At 36.6% G+C, this 19626-nt stretch overlaps 1 protein-coding gene and 4 non-coding genes across 5 annotated transcripts in view; all 5 read left to right on the forward strand.

Moving 5' to 3' along the window:
* The first annotated feature begins 7168 nt into the window (after positions 1 to 7168).
* The window catches only part of LOC138308865 (small ribosomal subunit protein eS8-like), a 35873-nt gene continuing 23415 nt past the window's right edge, over positions 7169 to 19626 (forward strand). Inside the window, exons 1-2 of the mRNA XM_069249895.1 lie at positions 7169 to 7240; positions 8084 to 8190. Coding sequence (XP_069105996.1) covers positions 7237 to 7240; positions 8084 to 8190 — 111 coding nt within the window. The 5' untranslated portion in view covers positions 7169 to 7236. The remainder of the gene's footprint in view (positions 7241 to 8083; positions 8191 to 19626) is intronic.
* Positions 7625 to 7714, forward strand: LOC138309879 (small nucleolar SNORD12/SNORD106). Its single transcript, XR_011206346.1, has one exon. It is a non-coding gene; the product is annotated as a small nucleolar SNORD12/SNORD106 (small nucleolar RNA).
* Positions 8904 to 8984, forward strand: LOC138309877 (small nucleolar RNA Me28S-Am982). Its single transcript, XR_011206344.1, has one exon. It is a non-coding gene; the product is annotated as a small nucleolar RNA Me28S-Am982 (small nucleolar RNA).
* On the forward strand, positions 13016 to 13108 carry LOC138309880 (small nucleolar SNORD12/SNORD106). Its single transcript, XR_011206347.1, has one exon. It is a non-coding gene; the product is annotated as a small nucleolar SNORD12/SNORD106 (small nucleolar RNA).
* Positions 18732 to 18824, forward strand: LOC138309881 (small nucleolar SNORD12/SNORD106). Its single transcript, XR_011206348.1, has one exon. It is a non-coding gene; the product is annotated as a small nucleolar SNORD12/SNORD106 (small nucleolar RNA).

Here is a 19626-nt window from a genome sequence, read left to right on the forward strand (position 1 = left end):
ATGACACTACATATGCTACATGTACATACATATAATGCATATTTATAAAAGTAGACCCCGACATCCTTCATACCCTTTCTAAAACCCTATCATACCGCGACAAACGTGCCCCTTTCCCGCCTTATGTATGTATGTACTACATACCTCTATTTCCTATTTTGAAATCATTCAGAACACCGCACAGAAAGGATTAGGCTTATGTATTTTTTAAAGTTCTGTAATAAGTTTTACGGATTTATTCGACAAAATTTCGGGGCTTTCCGTGTACGAAAATAGAATAACATGTACAGTAGTAATAATGCACGCACGACCGATAAAAAAAAGACGGGACAAAACAGATACTAGATACAATGGCCAAATTATATGCATGACATGTACTCGTGGACAAGATATGCACGTTTAATAGTTCAACTAACACAGGGCCATGAAACAACCTATTTCTTATAAAAGACAAATCATTTACAAGACCGCTTCATTGTATTATCTAACCGTGCGCAGTTTTGGAAAATTTCAAAAGTATACGAACAGTCCACAGGGATTTGAGAATTAGTTTGTATCAATATGGACACGCTAGATAGCCTATTGACCATTATGAGACGATTTAGGGGTCTAGATAAAAAAAATCGGTAAAAATCGTATTCTACATATACGCAAGTGTACTATGAAGAATATAACAGGAAATTAATGAGTACGCAAATTGCGGGCGAAATTGGCGAGCATACTATTTACAATGGCTGTGACGAGTTTTACGATGTATTATGATGATTTTAAAGCGTTCTTAACATTGTAATTTTTCGATTTTAAATTACCTGCATTTATATAATGATAATATTGTGAATGTCGTCATATCATTATGCAACCCTGCTCGATCTGAACATACCGGCTTCACACCATCGGCACATTGTTGTGTAACTCAAAGTACATGTACAAAGAAATGTAATAATGAATTAATGGTCTTGCTAAGACTTATACATATATTTTTTTTTTAATTCATGCAGTAGAATCTCTAAAAGGAAGTATGAAAACTGTGCAGGAGGACACTTTGTTTTTTCTTTTAATCATGCGTGTATGTTTGTAACAGATGATTTTTTTTTCATCAAAACGTAGGTCTAAGGAGGTGGGCCGCAATGATTGTCCATTTTCACTACAATCTTATTTTGCACATAAAATTACCAGTATGTATATCAAAACTCCCCGGTTAATTTTATGTGTAAACTATAAATTACATACATGCACAGTCGTATTACTCCAGGGTGGACTGAATAGGAAAGTAATACTTATTCATTCGTGAAAAATGACCTTATATTTAACCCCTCGCATGATACTCCACATGATGATACATGTACTCGACATCATTTACATATAGGAGATTTCAGAAAAGATGGCGTGACGTCACAGAAAGTTTACATCCGGGCCCTCAAAGGTACAAACACAGTATGGCGACTAATAAAAACAATAACAGATACGTACATCCCTGCTACACAATCGATACTTTGACAAAAGTATACACATTCATACTTGCAAATTCCGATTTTAAAATTGTTTCTTATTGTTTCAGACGTTACAGACATTTATATTTTTGCATTTACAATTGTTTATCGCTAAATATATATGTGTAAATTTAGTGTTGAAGCCAGCTTGCCAAGCGGTGTCGGGCCGTCACAGTACCCGTTTTTTTCTTCACTGGTAGAAATCCATGTTGTGAAAAAGTTATGAATAGATAATTGATTTGATTGAGTAACTTTCTGTTATGCATGAAAAAGCTGTTCACAACACTTTTAAATATAACGATATCATATTATAATATATCACCTAATACCACATCTTATAGTTGGGAATTTAATAATATAAATACGTAAATACAAACACATATCTCAATAAGTACTTGCAAAAGATATATATTTCGTTCTTTTCTATGTATATCTTGCTTTAAAGGAATGCTGTAAGCCATTACACTTATACAATGTATGCAGATCTAAGCAATGTACATGTTTACGTAACGTAAGGCTGCCGATATCTCGAAAAATAAAATGGTGAAATCGTTCAGTTTTAATGCTGTAGAGTTCATTTTTTAATTTCATGCGCTTTTATTCCATGAGTTTCTAAGTGAAGTCTCAAATTGAAGTGATATTACTTTAAAATAATTGGAATACATGTTAGATAGACTACATTTAGATTTTTTATGAATACAGATCGTAATACTGTAAATGCCAACCAGGACACATTGCGCACGGCTTCGAAAATCCTAAAATACTTAAAGTTTTGTTTAAAAATATGATAAAAAGTAACTATAAACTGACTCATTTGTATGCCATAAACTAAAATCCAAAATTTTGACGAAAAAAATTATCTAGAATACGTAATTTTGTGACTCTGAAAAAAGGACGAAATTCGAGATCTCGGCAGTACTGTACGTAATGGCTGCCGTGCGCTTGGGGTGATCTACGAAAGCAAACTTTAATTTGGTGATAATCACACATCTTAAGGTGTTTTACAAAGTAAGACTAAGAAAACAGTAATCGCTTATTAAAATTTCAGTACGATATTTGCGTAACTTGGAATTTAATTTGTAATTTCAAGCTGATATTTGCCATATTCTGTCAAAATTTATACATAATGGCGACCGTGTTTTTTCTCGTGGCTGTCGAAAATGGAGTATAAACATCGTAAAATATATGAATACCATATGTTTATATCTATATACTAATGATACCTATTTTTATTTACACCTTTTGAAATTAAGATAAAGCAACAATTGTCGGATTGCCGTACTATTTATTACAATAAAATGTAAACAAACATTGAAGCGGCTGTGTTCCCACCATGTTAATGTGTACAGATATACGGAGTTGTACCTTTGAGCGCCCGGATGTACCTTTGTGTGACGTCATCGCCATCTTTTCTGAAATCTCCTACAGTTGGTAGTAGACTAAAGGTTACACATTGTGCACACGGTGTGAACTACGAGTGGACACGGAGTGCACGAGGTTTAGACTACAGGTAGACACGGAGTGCACGAGGTTTAGACTACAGGTAGACACGGAGTGCACAAGATTTAGACTACAGGTAGACACGGAGTGCACTACGTGTGAACACGGTGTCCACTACAGGTGGACATCGTGTCCAGGTAAAATGTCCACTACATCCAGACTACAGACAGACTAGATGATGTGCCACAGAAATATGAGAAAATATGTATTGATTCTGCAGTCTATATGGACTTTGACAGATAGAAATAGTTATTGCGATCAGAAACATAATATTTATTGCAACATAAAAATTGCCGTTAATTACTGGAAATCATTCGTACTGTAATGTTTATTTGAATAGATACATATAAAGTAAAATGTTTCAATATATATTATCAAACAATTTAATTCATAAATAAGGACGTTAATTATAGAATTTATAACAGCAAATTAACTGCGTTGCAAATTAACTGCGTACGGTAAACCACATACTGGTTATGTCTCATCAATGGATAGTTCCTAGTAAAAACTATTTTGCTTAGCTAGTGATAAGTAGTTTAAAGATGAAATTCTTTTTCGTACGCATAAAGTGATGAACCTTGCGTGGAGTAAGATTTTTAGTATAAGTAAATCGTCGCCAAAGAGATATTTTGATCGGCAAATTATTTTGATTAAAAAGAATATATTGATGGGCATAATAAAAGCAAGGACATATAAACATAAACAAATTAAATTCTTCATAAAATGTTTAACTATGTATGTATGGAATATAGTTTTCTAAACGGCAAGGTGCGCGAAATAGTTTGTATAATACGTATACATTTGCTACATGGAACCTGGCGCGTTGCAAAGCATTGGGAAAATGAGAAATCGTCCATAGACGTTAAAAATCGGCATTAGAAATTACACTTTATTACACTCTGCAACCGATTGAGGAACCTGTAAGCACTGGCTTAAGAAAGCAAAAATTTATTATCGGGCATGTGGCTGCTCGTGAGCATCAACACTGTTCAAAGGACCGATCGCTAAAATGTAGGTCACATGCTGTCTGATAACAAATCAAACAGACAGAATCAAAATAAATCCAACTTCTACCCATTTAAACTGTAGATTCGTAGTTGTTGATTAGATTCTGAATTTGTCATAATTATTTTAATTCTAGAAACCTTGATAAATTGACAATATCATATTCTGACCTTCTTTTACAAACCGCGTGAGTTATATGATAGCAATGTATACATGTATATTAATGTATGATCCATACATGTAGTATATTGTTCACTTGAATTTGCCTGCTCGAAAGGTAGACCCCTAGGCTAGGACTGCAGTTGCCATGGTCACTTGGACTACATACTGTTCCATCAACCACACGGGTATGATAATCTAAATTACCTAACATTGGCCAGAGTGGGGCCAGGGGCCTGGGGCCTTCTTTGGGCACCCTCCAATATGTTCAGTCAAGTGTATCACAGACTAACAACACCTGTATACATGTAGTACCTTATCACAACCCCAGGAGGTCCATTTATAGCGTGCTGTACTTTGGTGGCAGCCTCTCTACATGCATACATTGTACTCGTCACACAAATACGTACAGTTATACAACAATGCTAGTCAATAGGGATATGTGTTTTAACTGGTAGTGCATTTTAATTTATTTGTTAATGAAGCTTTATATATTAAAATTAAAAATAATCTAAATACCAAGTGTATAGTTAACTAAAACATTTATTTCAAGATTAGTGGAATATCATATTTCATCCAATATCTTTTCATTAATTTAATTTGTTTTTACACTGGCTTTTTACATATATCAGACACCTGATTATCATGACTATGTATATAAAATACCATATTACAATGTTGAATAAGTACCTAATCTACATTAATTTTGATTATAATATATACATGTATTATTGGTAAATTCAAGGTTAATTGTGACAGACATGCATGATTTACGCATTGTACAGCTACCGTAAGCTCCACTTCACGGCTGCCTGACAATAATTGAGGTGTATTCAGCATCACTTACTATATGTTTTGCCAGCTAGTTTTTACCCTCATACCTCATCCCAATCTAACCCCCCCCCCCCCCACACCCCCACCCCCGGAACCTACATGTATCTAAGTATCTAATAAGAATGGTACTTATGTGTTTCAAACTCATGAACCTATATGATTTTTAAACGGTAAAGTATATTTGTTTGTCTTAACAAACTTCCATAGAAACAATTCTAAAATCACATATTATATAAAGATACTGCCCCCCATTCTCATAAAGCCGTGCAAACACAGAAGGTAACGATTCTGCCCTCTGGCCATCTATCGATGGTCACCTTGAGGCACCTGTATAGCTGGATACTGTGGCTTACCTGTATGTTTGACAAGTTATAATTATTGGACCATGACGCAATATACGATCAAGATAACTTGCGGGGTTGGGATCATAAACTTATTGTGTGAACCGGTAATTAAGAATCAAAACAAGCTGAATTGGGTAATTGTAGGTAGACTAGCCACCAATTAGTGGAGGACGTCATATAGTTTGAAGTGGATTTAATTCTGCATGATCTTTTAAAGACGTTCAGTTTTTAATACAGAATATGTGATTAAGCTATTTTTACGTACAATACTTTTAGAACTTAAAATAGCAAGAAAAATATTATAAAAGTGTATATATTTTAATGAAAGACGATCTACAAGGGTATCGCTAGACAACTGATTGATAGGCACCAAATCTTTTTGTTTAAAAGCTATGTGTTACCCGGTATATGATTGTATTACTGATAGCTTATTATAAAAGAAAAAGTGTCTCAAAAGCACATTAGGACTGGTTATTGCTGCAATTCAAAGTTGTTTTTAACTTGTGAAAATGCTTGATGTAAATGATATATATATACTTAATGAATATAAATCAATCTTTATTACTTTTGCAGTGAAAAGGTTTTATTCGTGTATACTAAAAAATATTGTATTATATAGTTATATATACTGTACATTAAATTGTAGATGTTGTAATTAAAAAAAATAAACACTTAAAAATTATAATTATGTATTATTTCAAATTGAAGAACTTATTCTTCCCCGATCCCTAACTGTAACACATCACCTTGTCTGTCTAGGTCTCAATGTACCTGGACACGATGTCCACCTGTAGTGGACACCGTGTTCACAAGTAGTGCACTCCGTGTCTACCTGTAGTCTAAATCTTGTGCACTCCGTGTCTACCTGTAGTCTAAATCTTGTGCACTCCGTGTCTACCTGTAGTCTAAATCTTGTGCACTCCGTGTCTACCTGTAGCCTAAACCTCGTGCACTCCGTGTCTACCTGTAGTCTAAACCTCGTGCACTCCGTGTCTACCTGTAGTCTAAACGTAGTGCACTCCGTGTGCACAAGGGTGTAACCTTTAGTCTACTACCAACTGTATAATGACGTCATTTTATAGGTTATGACGTCAATAATGTGTCATTATGTATGGGATAAATCACGCTACCCAATAAGTCGGAATATAACATATTTTTCTCAGTGTGTAAGACCTAAGACCTGTGGCTAAAATCCACATGCATGTTGACAGTTCCGCGATCGGCACACCGGCTTCCGCTAGTTGATTGTCTCAGATGACGTCACAACTCATCGGAACTCAAGGGAGGTAAGTCATAGAAAAAATCTGTCGTCAAAAAGATGTGAAGATTGATTTCATTAATTTTACTATTTAGAGACAAAATATAAGCAAATATCAAACTGATATATGTTTTAATAGGACATACAAATGTTTCTAGCGTATTATCTCATTTTCCATGTCCCTTCTGTTTTTATCACCTTTAAAGGACATGCCAGGTTTATTGGTGGAGGAAGCAGGAGTACCCGAAGAGAAACCACCGACTAGACTAGCGGGTTAGTACCTGGTGACTGCACCACTTGGGATTCGAACTCACGACCCATAGGTTGAGGCCCATGTGATAATATGTCGAGAATTTCTTTATTGAATAATTCCGTCTATCTTTGTACACCATGAATTTTAAAATGCTGTAATCAAAATTGTTTCAATGTTTTAAAGTCCATGCAAAATCAGTGTCAATATAAGATGTTTGATTACCAAATACTCATTATTATATTTTTAAAAAAATCCCTAATCATCTCCCCCAAAACGTCCACAAATCGTCGAACGAATCGAAGTTAGAAGTATCCCGTATGAGGCCCCTCAAATGTCCAACGAGAACTTACCGAGATATTGCGAGAAAACTTCCTTTTCCGGTAAATCGCCATCATGGGTATGTGTGGAAATTAACGTGACTTTTCAATCTTCGAAAATCAACGTAATATTCCAACATCAATGATGAAATATTTCGTTAATCAATAAATGATATATTGTTGTTAACTCACACTCTTTCTACAATCTCTGAAAATTGTACTTAAAATTTTATTGGCATTTATTTGAGACGAAACCCCCAGTCGCTGACAATGTTTATAACTGCATTACAGTACCATTTACACGAGAAACCGAAGAAAACCTATCGAGTATTTTGGCTTTGATATGATTTTGAATGACATTGTCCCGTGTGTGTCACTATCAGTTATTTCCGGAATAGCTATTTATGTCCGTATCATTAGAAATGTTCGACAATGCTCGACAGAATAATGCGACATGTTGACTGTTGCTTGTGATGATGAAAAATCTTTCCCCAACTTATCGACATATGACGATGTCAAAGCTGTATAATTGCCAGATTTTCTGATACAAGCAACCATTTTCAACATACTTCCCGATTTAAAATAAGGGTGTTAAACCAGATTACATTGTACACTTAAAATGCATATACTCTTTAATATCTGATACGTTCACATATTTCAAGATTGTGCCCTTTTTTAAATTATATTGGCCCTAAATGACCATAGTTGTCGATGGGCCGTAAAACTCAAACAAACGAACAAATTCGTTGTTTATTTTCATTTATCATCTGTTTTTGGACTATTTGGCCTTCGGAGTAACAGGCCTTCAAACTATTGGGCCGTATGGATATAAGGCGGTCACCGTTTCAACATCACCAGTTCTGATAGTCAATTTTGCTGTTGTCATTTTGCTCCAAAATAATTGCCCTCTCGCTGTTTGCCAGGTATCTCCAGAGACAAATGGCACAAGAGGAGGAAGACTGGAGGCCGTATGGCCCAGCTTCACAAGAAGAGGAAGTTTGAGTTGGGTCGCCCTGCCTCAAACACCAAGGTATACATCAAACAACTTACAGATTGTTGAGTAATATGATTTCTTTGTAGCTTTTATTTACCGTATTCGACCCAATAAGTACCCAGGGTGTTCGAAAAACAATGAAAAATGAAAAGGTGCTAATAAGACCATATTATTGCAAATCTATACAGTTTTGTGTACTTTTGGTCTTTGTTTATGCGTGGACAATTGAAATCGAAGCCTCAAAAAGGTGGAGGGGCGCTTATTGGGTCAAATACGGTATACAGTTTTCCTGGTTGGACACATCTTGGACACTTGATGTTTGTTTTTGAATTAATGACAGACCTGGTGATTTTATATTGCTTCAGACGAGCCTTGACAAAGCCTGTGTCAAAATCTGCAGCTTTGTCAGGAGTTAAATTTGTATAATTACATTCACAAAAGGTATAAACAAAAGCGGTCTTGGTCTTGTAGAGTTCTTGCTAAGTTAACTTAAACAGTATCCTAGTATGTAAAATATCAAATATAGTCAAAGAAAAAAAGTCTTTAAAAAAGGTCTTTAATTTTCTTCAATTTGCTTAAAAATCAAAACTGATAAGGGAACAGTGAAGCGAAATGTGATATTGAGGACTGGGTTACAATGTTGAGCATAATTTCTGTTCTCCAATATGAACATTTGCTAGAATAAAAAAGGGAAATTTTACAAACACCTCATGAACAAGTCCCCATGGTTCATTACCTAAACAGCATGGAGTTGATGATGAATGAAAATTACACCATCTTTCGGCTGACAAAATGCTGATGGACTAACAATTTATCCACTGATGATTCCATGATTCAGGTATTTAGCCTAATGGGTTTCATGTGGTTTGGTTCTCAAATTGCAAAACGGTTGCCTTTCAAATATATAATTTTCAGAAGTTTATTCTTGCGCCTCCAGGGTTCTCGTTAAAAGCCCGTTGCCGGCAAAGCCATCTATTTCCTTGTTTACAACCGGCTATTTTTGTCAGAAATAAGTATTAGCCACCATAAGGGCCTGCTGCCCCCAGCCACCTATTATTAATTTTCAACCATCTATTAAAAAACTTAGTGAGAACCCTAGCCTCAAAATAAAGTGAAGGGATATCAATTTGGAATAATAGAATCTTTATGGGTCTGTCAGATGGATATAGGGATATTGCAACCAGAGTGAAAGATTTTGGCTTGTCAGCCTGGGGCTTAAACAAAACATGAAAAAGCAGTCATACTGCCATCATAGGAACATCTCAATGCATACAAATAATATTAAATGCATGCTGCATGTTACATATTTCAAGATCAGATGAAGTATTCTACGCTTTGATTCTTGCTATTTTCTTCTTTATGACTGTTGCTTTTGCTACACAATGTAAATACATGCAGTTTGCAACTCAACTAAACATGACGGATTGATAAATTAAAGTTAGATTGTTTTTATTTTACAAGATAATCGATCCCTTCGAAGAATAAATTTTTGATTTTCACTGAACAGGAACTATTTTGTCAACCTTTAGCTTGTGATGATGAAAAATCTTTCCCCAACTTATCGACATATGACGATGTCAAAGCTGTTGAATATGCCAGATTTTCTGATGCAAGCAAAATTTAATGTTGGTTTCGTTTGAAAAGGAAATTTAATGAAAACAAGTGTCTACATTACTTTTTGTAATAGTTCCTATTTAGAATGCTTATCTCTGAAGACTCAGATTATCACTCATAAACAAGCTTAAGAAGAAATCAAAAGTGCTGAAACTCCAGAATAAACGCTTATAATATTAGTTTACCGGACGGAACATAAATGTGAAGTTTTGTAGTAAACATAACTCCCTGCTATAAGTATCCAGGCAGCTGTTTTCATGATAACAGACCTGGGTATGTGTACAATTTTGGCGTATTTAGTACGCATATGTGGTCCTAAATGCACAATACGCATTGCGTTGGCTTTCTATGATTTATTGATGCAAATTAAAACTTTAAAAAAGACATCGTGTTCATACCTTTCTCCGTAATGAGCGATATATCGGAAAATCTCGAGGAGTTTCGGTTGCTAAGAAGCGTCTGAAGAGCGCTTGAATGTGATGAACATTTTGCATGGAAATGTGAAGCGTCAGCGTGACACTGATCTGTTAGGAAAAATGTCTAAACAAAAGCAAAGATGACAATCGTGAGGACTCTTGCACACCTAAAAAGGTATGGACGAAGGAATTGATGGCAAAGTATAGTGAGGAGTGGCCCTTTCTCTAGATGTCACAAAAGGGCACACATTACATATTTTCTTCCTAATGTGCCAGGTACTTTTCCTGCGGCCTTGCTTGGAGTTATGACTGCCAAAGACACGTGGGTCATGAAAGTTACTTGCCATTTTAGTTTATATCATATTACTTGTTGTCTTACCCACTAACCATTCTGTGCTGTGTGTATTGGAACTATAAACAATATATTTGAAATGTATAAATTGTTTTATTGTAATTGATATTAAGATATTCGTTAAAGTAAAAATCAAATAATGTATATCATAATTAAGTACTTTTCTGTGCTGGTAACAGTTCATTGACCGATAATTTAAAATACACATTGGTTGTGCAAAATACACATTGGGGAATGGGAAATCCACATTTGCTTCAGAATATATACCCAGGTCTGTGATTATCTAATTCATCTTATGCAGTTTACATATTTGCCAGGTTCGGCACCTGCATAATACTTCAGAGACACCATTTCTACCAACTTCCATTACTCAATAATTGCCGGACGGTCCGTACGGACCGGGTTTTAAAATGTCCGTCGGACCTGCAAATTTGGCGATGTCTGCTGTTACACATCATTAACAACCCCTACAGATTTGTGTATATTCTTTATTAGATTTTCAGTTCTCTGTTCTATTGGCATCAGCTTCATGCTTGTTGTGATGAAATAATTTGTCCCCATCTGATTACCAAGACGATGCCGTGACAATGCCTCTATATATTTCTCTGATGCAAGCTAATCATTGCTGAAGATGATGCATCTGTAGCGAAATTGGACTGGGTCGATCATTGGTGACCAGGTAGCTCAATTGGTAGAGCATGTTGCTTTATATATATAGTGTAGAGGTTCCGAATTAGAATTCTAGTTTGGCTGGGTGCTGCATTTTCTCCTCTCCTGTTACACATTTAGCAATCTCTACAGATTACGTGTATGTTCTTGATTAGATTTTCAGTTCTCTGTTCTAATGACTTCAGCTTCATGCTTTTTGTGATGAAATGTTTGTCCCCATCTGATTACTATGACGATGCCGTGACACTACCTCCATATATTTCTTTAATGCAAGCAAAAAGCTGCTTAATGGCTATATTGATTTGCTTATAGTTTTAGCACTGAATGAAAGTTAATAATTCTCATGAGAAAATTTTATCTTTAATTGCCTGTCTGTTATATGCTAGAGGTAAGGACAAAAAAAATTCTACCCATATTTTCTGTTGTGTACATTTGTACTTTGGAGATATATTTAAAAAAAAAAAAAATGCAAAAAGTTGGATTAGATCAGCTTGCAAGGATGAAAAATTTGTCCCCATCTTATGACATATGACGATGTCACGACAATGCCTCTACATCTTTTTCTGATGCAAGCTTTTTCCTTGAAGTATAATCTGATCTAAGTCCATTTCAAATGAATGTTGCAAGTTGGAAAACAATTCATAGTCAATTATAACAAGCACTTTACTTCAGGTAATAAAATGCATTATTAGCCCACCATCATCAGATGGTGGGCTATTCAAATCGCTTTTTGTCCGTGGTCCGTCGTCCGTCCTTCCGTCCGTCCTTCCGTCCGTCCGTCCGTCCGTCCGTCCGTCCGTCCGTCCTTCCGTCCGTCCGTCCGTCCGTCCGTTAACAATTCTTGTTATCGCTATTTCTCAGAAAGTACTGAAGGGATCTGTCTCGTATTTCATATGTAGGTTCCCCTAGGGCCCTAGTTGTGCATATTGAATTTTGGGACCAATCGGTCAACAAGATGGCTGCCAGGCAGCCATCTTGGATTTTGATACTTAAAGTTTGTTATCGCTATTTCTCAGAAAGTACTGAAGGGATCTGTCTCAAATTTCATATGTAGGTTCCCCTAGGGCCCTAGTTGTGCATATTGCATTTTGGGACCAATCGGTCAACAAGATGGCCGCCAGGCAGCCATCTTGGATTTTGATAGTTAAAGTTTGTTATCGCTATTTCTCAGAAAGTACTGAAGGGATCTGTCTCAAATTTTATATATAGGTTCCCCTAGGGTCCTAGTTGTGCATGTTGCGTTTTGGGACCGATCGGTCAACAGGATGGCCGCCAGGCAGCCATCTTGGATTTTGATAGTTAAAGATTGTTATCGCTATATCTCACAAAGTACTGAAGGGATCTTTCTCAAATTTCATATGTAGGTGCCCCTAGGGCTCTAGTTGTACATAATGCGTTTTTGGATCGATCGGTCAACAAAATGGCCGCCAGGCTGCCATCTTGGATTTTGATAGTTAAGATTGTTATCGCTATTTCTCAGAAAGTATTGAATGAATCTGTCTCAAATTTCATATATAGGTTCCCCTAGGGCCCTAGTTGTGCATATTTCGATTTGGGACCGATCAATCATCAAGATGGCCGCCAAGGAGCCATCTTGGATTTTGATAGTTGAAGTTTGTTACTGCTGTTTCTCAGGAAGTACTGAAGCGATCTGTCTCAAATTTTATATATAGTATGTTTGCAAAAGTTTGAAAAGCAGAGAAAAGATCCCTCTTTCCATTGTCAGACATAGATCATTCTTTGGTGGGCGCCAAGATCCCTCTGGGATCTCTTGTTACTCATAATTTGCATTTATGTATTTGCACATGATATGGAGGCTTGATGATGAAAAATCTTTCCCCAACTTATCGACATATGACGATGTCAAAGCTGTTTAATTGCCAGATTTTTCTGATGCCAACATATCAGATATAAATTAGGGGTGAAACGATTAGTAATTTTTGTATTCGATTATTCGGTCACATGTTATCGATTACTAATCGATTAATCGTTTGAATTAAAGGCAACTATATTGTTTCACTACTGACAACGTCCGTCATGTTTTGTTATCAACTAATAATACCACCTAATGTACAATATGACAGAGGACATGCCTTAATATAATGTAAGCCTACCAACAAATAAGAATAGATTTATTGACAAAACAAACATATTTTTATCCCAAATAAGCTCTGAATTCCGTTCCTGTATCGTCTTCCGTAACATTGTTTAAATCAAGTCTGCTAACCCGCTGTTTTGACATGACCTTCACATGTATGACTAATCAACCAAATCTGGATCGCCACGGAGCGACAAGACCAAATTTTCGTCAATGAACTTTTTTATTTCCTTGATCAAAAAAATAAAATAAATCAACAACTTTTTTCTGCAATTAGAATATGAACAAAAACATTCTTTTTATATGATAAACACATGCAATAGTAAAATTTAAATGTTAAAGATTACTGCTCCTTCCACTCCCGAGCGTCCCGGCAGCGATTAGGCCTCCGTGACATAAAAACATGGGAGTCGATCGCTAGTGAAAATTGGCGAACAGTGTGTTGCAAGCTTTCTCATGACATCCACTTTTTCATTGATTAATGACTAACTTCCACAGAGACGTAATTTAACAAGTATTTCTCACATCATATATGCTTTGTTGAGTTCAAAACATGTACATAAAGAGATGAAACTCCAGTCGGAGCTTCATTAATCTAATCGCCTTTGATTATTCGACTAATCGTTTCAGCCCTAATATAAATGATCATTAGGTCACCTGAGACGAAGTCTCAAGTGACCTATTCTAATCGCCTTTTGTCCGTCGTATGGCGATAAACAATTTACTTTTTCGACTTCTCCAAAACTACTGAACCAAATTTGTTGAAATTTTGCAGAAACCTTCCATAGCCAAAGGTCAACCAAAATTGTGAATTATATGGTCCCAGGGGCCTGAGGGGTGGGGCCAAAAGGGGTCAAATAGGCTAAAACTTCAAAAATCTTCTTCTGAAATTCCAGAAATGGTAGAATCAAATACTCTTCATAAATTAAAAGGTCTTGAGGTCCTTTACAAAAATTGTGAATTATATGACCCTGGGGTCTCACGTTCCCCCCTGGGTAGGGGCTCAAGTTTGCTATAGTTTATATAGAGAAAAGACATTTTTGAGCATTATTTGGTCATTTGTAATAGGAAATAAGTCAAATGTTGTCAGAATTATCAGTATGAGATGGCCATTAATTCCTATTAACAATTTTCCACGACTGACCCCCAGGGGCCTGAGGGGTGGGGCCAAAAGGGGTCAAATAGGCTAAAACTTCAAAAATCTTCTTCTTAAATTCCAGATACGGTAGAATCAAATACTCTTCATAGATTGAAAGGTCTTGAGGTCCTTTACAAAAATTGTGAATTATATGACCCCGGGATCTCGCGTTCCCCCCTGGGGAGGGGGTCAAGTTTACTATAGTTTATATAGGGAAAAGACATTTTTGAGCATTATTTGGTCATTTGTTATAAGAAATGAGTCAAACTTTTTTTAGAATTATTAGCCTGAGATAGTGTATTTTAACATCATATCCCTATTGGTCCTGGCCGACCCCCAGTGGCCAGAGGGTGGGGCCAAAATTGGTCAAAATGGCTAAAATTTCAAAAGTCTCCTTCTGAATTTACAAATTTGATGGAACCAAATACTCTTCATAGATTGGAAGGTCTTTTTAAGGCCCTGTACAAAAATTGTGAATTTCATGGCCCTGGCATCTCAGACTTTCCCCTGATTAGGGGTCAAATCTATTTAAATGGATATTGGAAAAATACATTTATGAGCATTATTTGCTTAATTTTCAATAGGTCAAACTTGGTTAGAATTATTACCCTGTGATAGCATTTTAGCATCATATCCACATTGGTCCTGGCCAACCTCCAGGGGTAGATGGGCGGTTCCAAAAGGGGTAAAAATGACTAAAATAAGAAGAAAAAAATATTCTGAATTTACAGATTTAATGGAACCAGATACTCTTCATAGATTGAAAAGTCAGTTATAAAATCACTGACTGGTTTCAATGGCCTGATGGGCAAATATATAGTGTTTTTGTGTCTTTGTTTCTTTCTGTATCCGAACTCAGGTGACCGCTAAGGCCCATGGGCCTCTTGTTTTCTTTTCATTCAACTCGTTTAATTAACTTTAACAGCCAATGTATTAATTTTTAAGGGCTGAAACCTTGCTCCTAACACATTAATGTAAATCTAAACAAAACACAAACGGCAAAACAAAGTACACAGCCAACATTCCTAATTGTTGTGCATAAACAAGAAGAAGAAAATATGAAAAGTGCTGAAACTCCAGAATAAACGCTTATAATATTTAGTTTTCCTTTTGAAGTTACTATTTAAAAAAAAGAAATGAAAAAATGTACTGGGGTAGGGCTTCAAAAATATAAGTAGCTGTTTACTTCTAAACATGGTTACATAAAATCCTTATGTTAGGCTCTAGATGTTGTCTTCATGAAACCATTTATCAGATGCAATTATCTTTCAATTTTGAATGCTGCATGATGATGCTTGCTTTGATGAAGAAAAATTTGTCCCCATCTTATAACATATGACGATGTTAAGACAATGCCTCTATATAGTTTTCTGATGCAAGCTAATCATTGCTGAAGATGATGCATCTGTAGCGTGATTGGACTGTGTTGATCATTGGTGACCAGGAAGGTCTTTCGGTAGAGCATGCTGCTAGTGTAGAGGTCCCGGGTTTGAATTCTTGTCTGGCTGCTGCATTTTCTCCTCTCCTGTTTAGTGTTACACACCATTAACTACAGCTATATTATTGTATCTATACTCTTTATTAGATTTTCATTTCTCTCGTCCGTCCGTCCGTCCGTCCGTCAACAATCGACTTCTTCTCCATAACCGCTGGTCGGATTTCAACAAAATTTGAGTGGTAGCATCCTTATGGGCTACTAACTGAAAATTGTACAAATGATGGGGCTGACCCCTCAGGGGCCTGAGGGGCGGGGCCAAAAGGGGTCAATTTGGCTATTTCCATATAAACGACTTCTTCTCTGAAACCAAGCATGGGATAGCACCCATAATGCAATGGTAGCATCCTTATAGGGTGGGGATTCAAAATTGTACAAATGATGGGGCTGACCCCCCAGGGGCCTGAGGGGCGGGGCCGAAAGGGGTCAATTTGGCTATTTCCATATAAACGACTTCTTCTCTGAAACCAAGCATGGGATAGCATCCATAATGCAATGGTAGCATCCTTATAGGGTGGGGATTCAAAATTGTACAAATTATAGGGCTGACCCCCCGGGGGCCTGAGGGGCGGGGTCAAATGGGGTCAATTTGGCTATTTCCATATAAACGACTTCTTCTCTGAAACTAAGCATGAGATAGCACTCATAATGCAATGGTAGTATCGTTATAGGGTGGGGATTAAAAATTGTACAAATGATGTGGCTGACCCCCCGGGGGCCTGAGGGGCGGGGTCAAAAGGGGTCAATTTGGCTATTTCCATATAAACAACTTCTTCTCTGAAACCAAGCATGGGATAGCACCCATAATACAATGGTAGCATCCTTATAGGGTGGGGATTCAAAATTGTACAAATGATGGGGCTGACCCCCCGGGGGCCTGAGGGGCGGGGTCAAATGGGGTCAATTTGGCTATTTCCATATAAACGACTTCTTCTCTGAAACTAAGCATGAGATAGCACTCATAATGCAATGGTAGTATCTTTATAGGTTTGGGGATTCAAAATTGTACAAATGATGGGGCTGACCCCCGGGGGTCCTGAGGGGCGGGGTCAAAAGGGGCCAATTTGGCTATTTCCATATAAACGACTTCTTCTCTGAAACTAAGCATGGTATAGCACCCATAATGCAATGGTGGCATCTTTATAGGGTGGGGATTCAAAATTGTGCAAATGATGGGGCTGACCCCCAGGGGGCCTGAGGGGCGGGGTCGAAAGTGGCCAATTTGGCTATTTCCATTTAAACGACTTCTTCTCTGAAACTAAGCACGGTATAGCACCCATAATACAATGGTAGTATCCTTATAGTGTGGGGATTCAAAATTGTGCAAATGATAGGGCTGACCCCCCGGGGGCCTGAGGGGCGGGGTCAAAAGTGGTCAATTTCCATATATATATGACTTTTTTCTCTGCAACTTAACATGGGATTACGCTCATAATGCAATGGTTACATCCTTATAGGGTTTGGATTCAAAATTTTGCAAATGATGGGGCTGACCCCCCGGGGGCCTGAAGGGTGGGGTCAAAAGGGGTCAATTTAGCTATTTCCATATAAACGACTTCTTCTCTGCAACTAAGAATGGAAGAGCACTTATAGTGCAATGGTAGCATCCTTATAGGTTTGGGATTTGAAATTGTACAAATGATAGGGCTGACCCCCGGGGCCTTAGACGGCAATAGATGCGAGGTCAAAAGGTCAATTAGGCTACTATTTTCATATAAATTACTTTATCTCTGAACCTATGTATTGGATAGCATATTTGTATGGTATCAATAGCATCATTGTATGGTTGTGATTCAAAATTAAACTTTGGGAGTCAATTTTGCTTATTTTTCTAATTGTCAGAGTCTTGTGATAATTACTAACAAAAAACCAGGTGAGCGATACAGGCCCTCTGGTTAGATTTTCATTTCTCTGTTCTATTGGCATCAGCTTCATGCTTGTTGTGATGAAATAATTTGTCCCCATCTGATTACTATGACGATGCCGTGACAATGCCTCTATATATTTCTCTGATGCAAGCTAATCATTGCTGAAGATGATGCATCTGTAGCGAGATTGGACTGGGTCGATCATTGGTGACCAGGTAGCTCCATTTGTAGAGCATGCTGATATATATAGTGTAGAGGTTCCGAATTAGAATTCTAGTTTGGCTGGGTGCTGCATTTTCTCCTCTCCTGTTACACATTTAGCAATCTCTACAGATTACGTGTATGTTCTTGATTAGATTTTCAGTTCTCTGTTCTAATGACTTCAGCTTCATGCTTGTTGTGATGAAATGTTTGTCCCCATCTGATCACTATGACGATGCCGTGACACTACCTCCATATATTTCTTTAATGCAAGCAAAAAGCTGCTTAATAGCTATATTGATTTGCTTATAGTTTTAGCACTGAATGAAAGTTAATAATTCTCATGAGAAAATTCTATCTTTAATTGCTTGTCTGTTATATGCTAGAGGTAACGACAAAGAAATTCTACCCACATTTTCTGTTGTGTAAATTTTGTACTTGGAAATATATTTAAAAATAAAAAAAAAAAGGCAAAAAGTTGGATTAGATCAGCTTGCAATTATGAAAAATTTGTCCCCATCTTATGACATATGACGATGTCACGACAATGCCTCTACATCTTTTTCTGATGCAAGCTTTTTCCTTGAAATATAATCTGATCTAAGTCTATTTCAAATGAATGTTGCAAGTTGGAAAACAATTCATAGTCAATTATAAAAAGCACTATACTTCAGGTAATAAAATGCATTATTACTCGTAATTTGCATTTATGTATTTGCACATGATATGGAGGCTTGATGATGAAAAATCTTTCCCCAACTTATCGACATATGACGATGTCAAAGCTGTTTAATTGCCAGATTTTTCTGATGCCAACATATCGGATATAAATGATCATTTTCTTTTCATTCAACTCGTTTAATTAACTTTAACAGCCAATGTATTAATTTTTAAGGGCTGAAACCTTGCTCCTAACACATTAATGTAAATCTAAACAAAACACAAACAGCAGAACAAAGTACACAGCCAACATTCCTAATTGTTGTGCATATTCAGTGTTCCCCATCACACAGAAATATGTGTGAATCACGTACAATTTGTGTTATTGCACGCATAAATTTTACAACCTGTACGTGCATGAACTTAAATAATTTCCATTATTTGGTGATAATTGTTTATATTATCTGATTTTGATTGAAGAAATTGTAAGTGTGTCAAAACGTGTTTTGCAATACCGGAAATAATCCTTTCAGTAAACATTAACTGCCGCGCACCAAGCGGCAGATGTGTTAACTACTTATCTGTGTTGTCCTATGATAAAATCCGAGACCATACCTATGACCATCGGTAGTCTCGGGACTGATAATTATATCGCTCAAAGAGCATGTGTTAGGGGAAGCAATTTACGATGCAAATTTTAATTGTGCAAGAACAACTAGACTTGTGTATGTCAAGCACTATCATAGAGTATGAAAACGAACTTCAAATTCACATACATGGTTCTTTGAACAAGAAAATTATTTGTGACAGAAATCGGCTATAAGAGAGCGATACATTTTACCAGCGACATATTATTTATGCCATTTAGGATCAGTACATTCACGGAACGGTAGGGTAAAAAAAAATGTAGATCTATACAAAATATTTTGAAAATTGCTTTTCAAAATGAATTTATAAATTA

This window comes from Argopecten irradians, chromosome 15 (assembly GCF_041381155.1).
Source record: "Argopecten irradians isolate NY chromosome 15, Ai_NY, whole genome shotgun sequence".
NCBI lineage: Eukaryota > Metazoa > Mollusca > Bivalvia > Pectinida > Pectinidae > Argopecten > Argopecten irradians.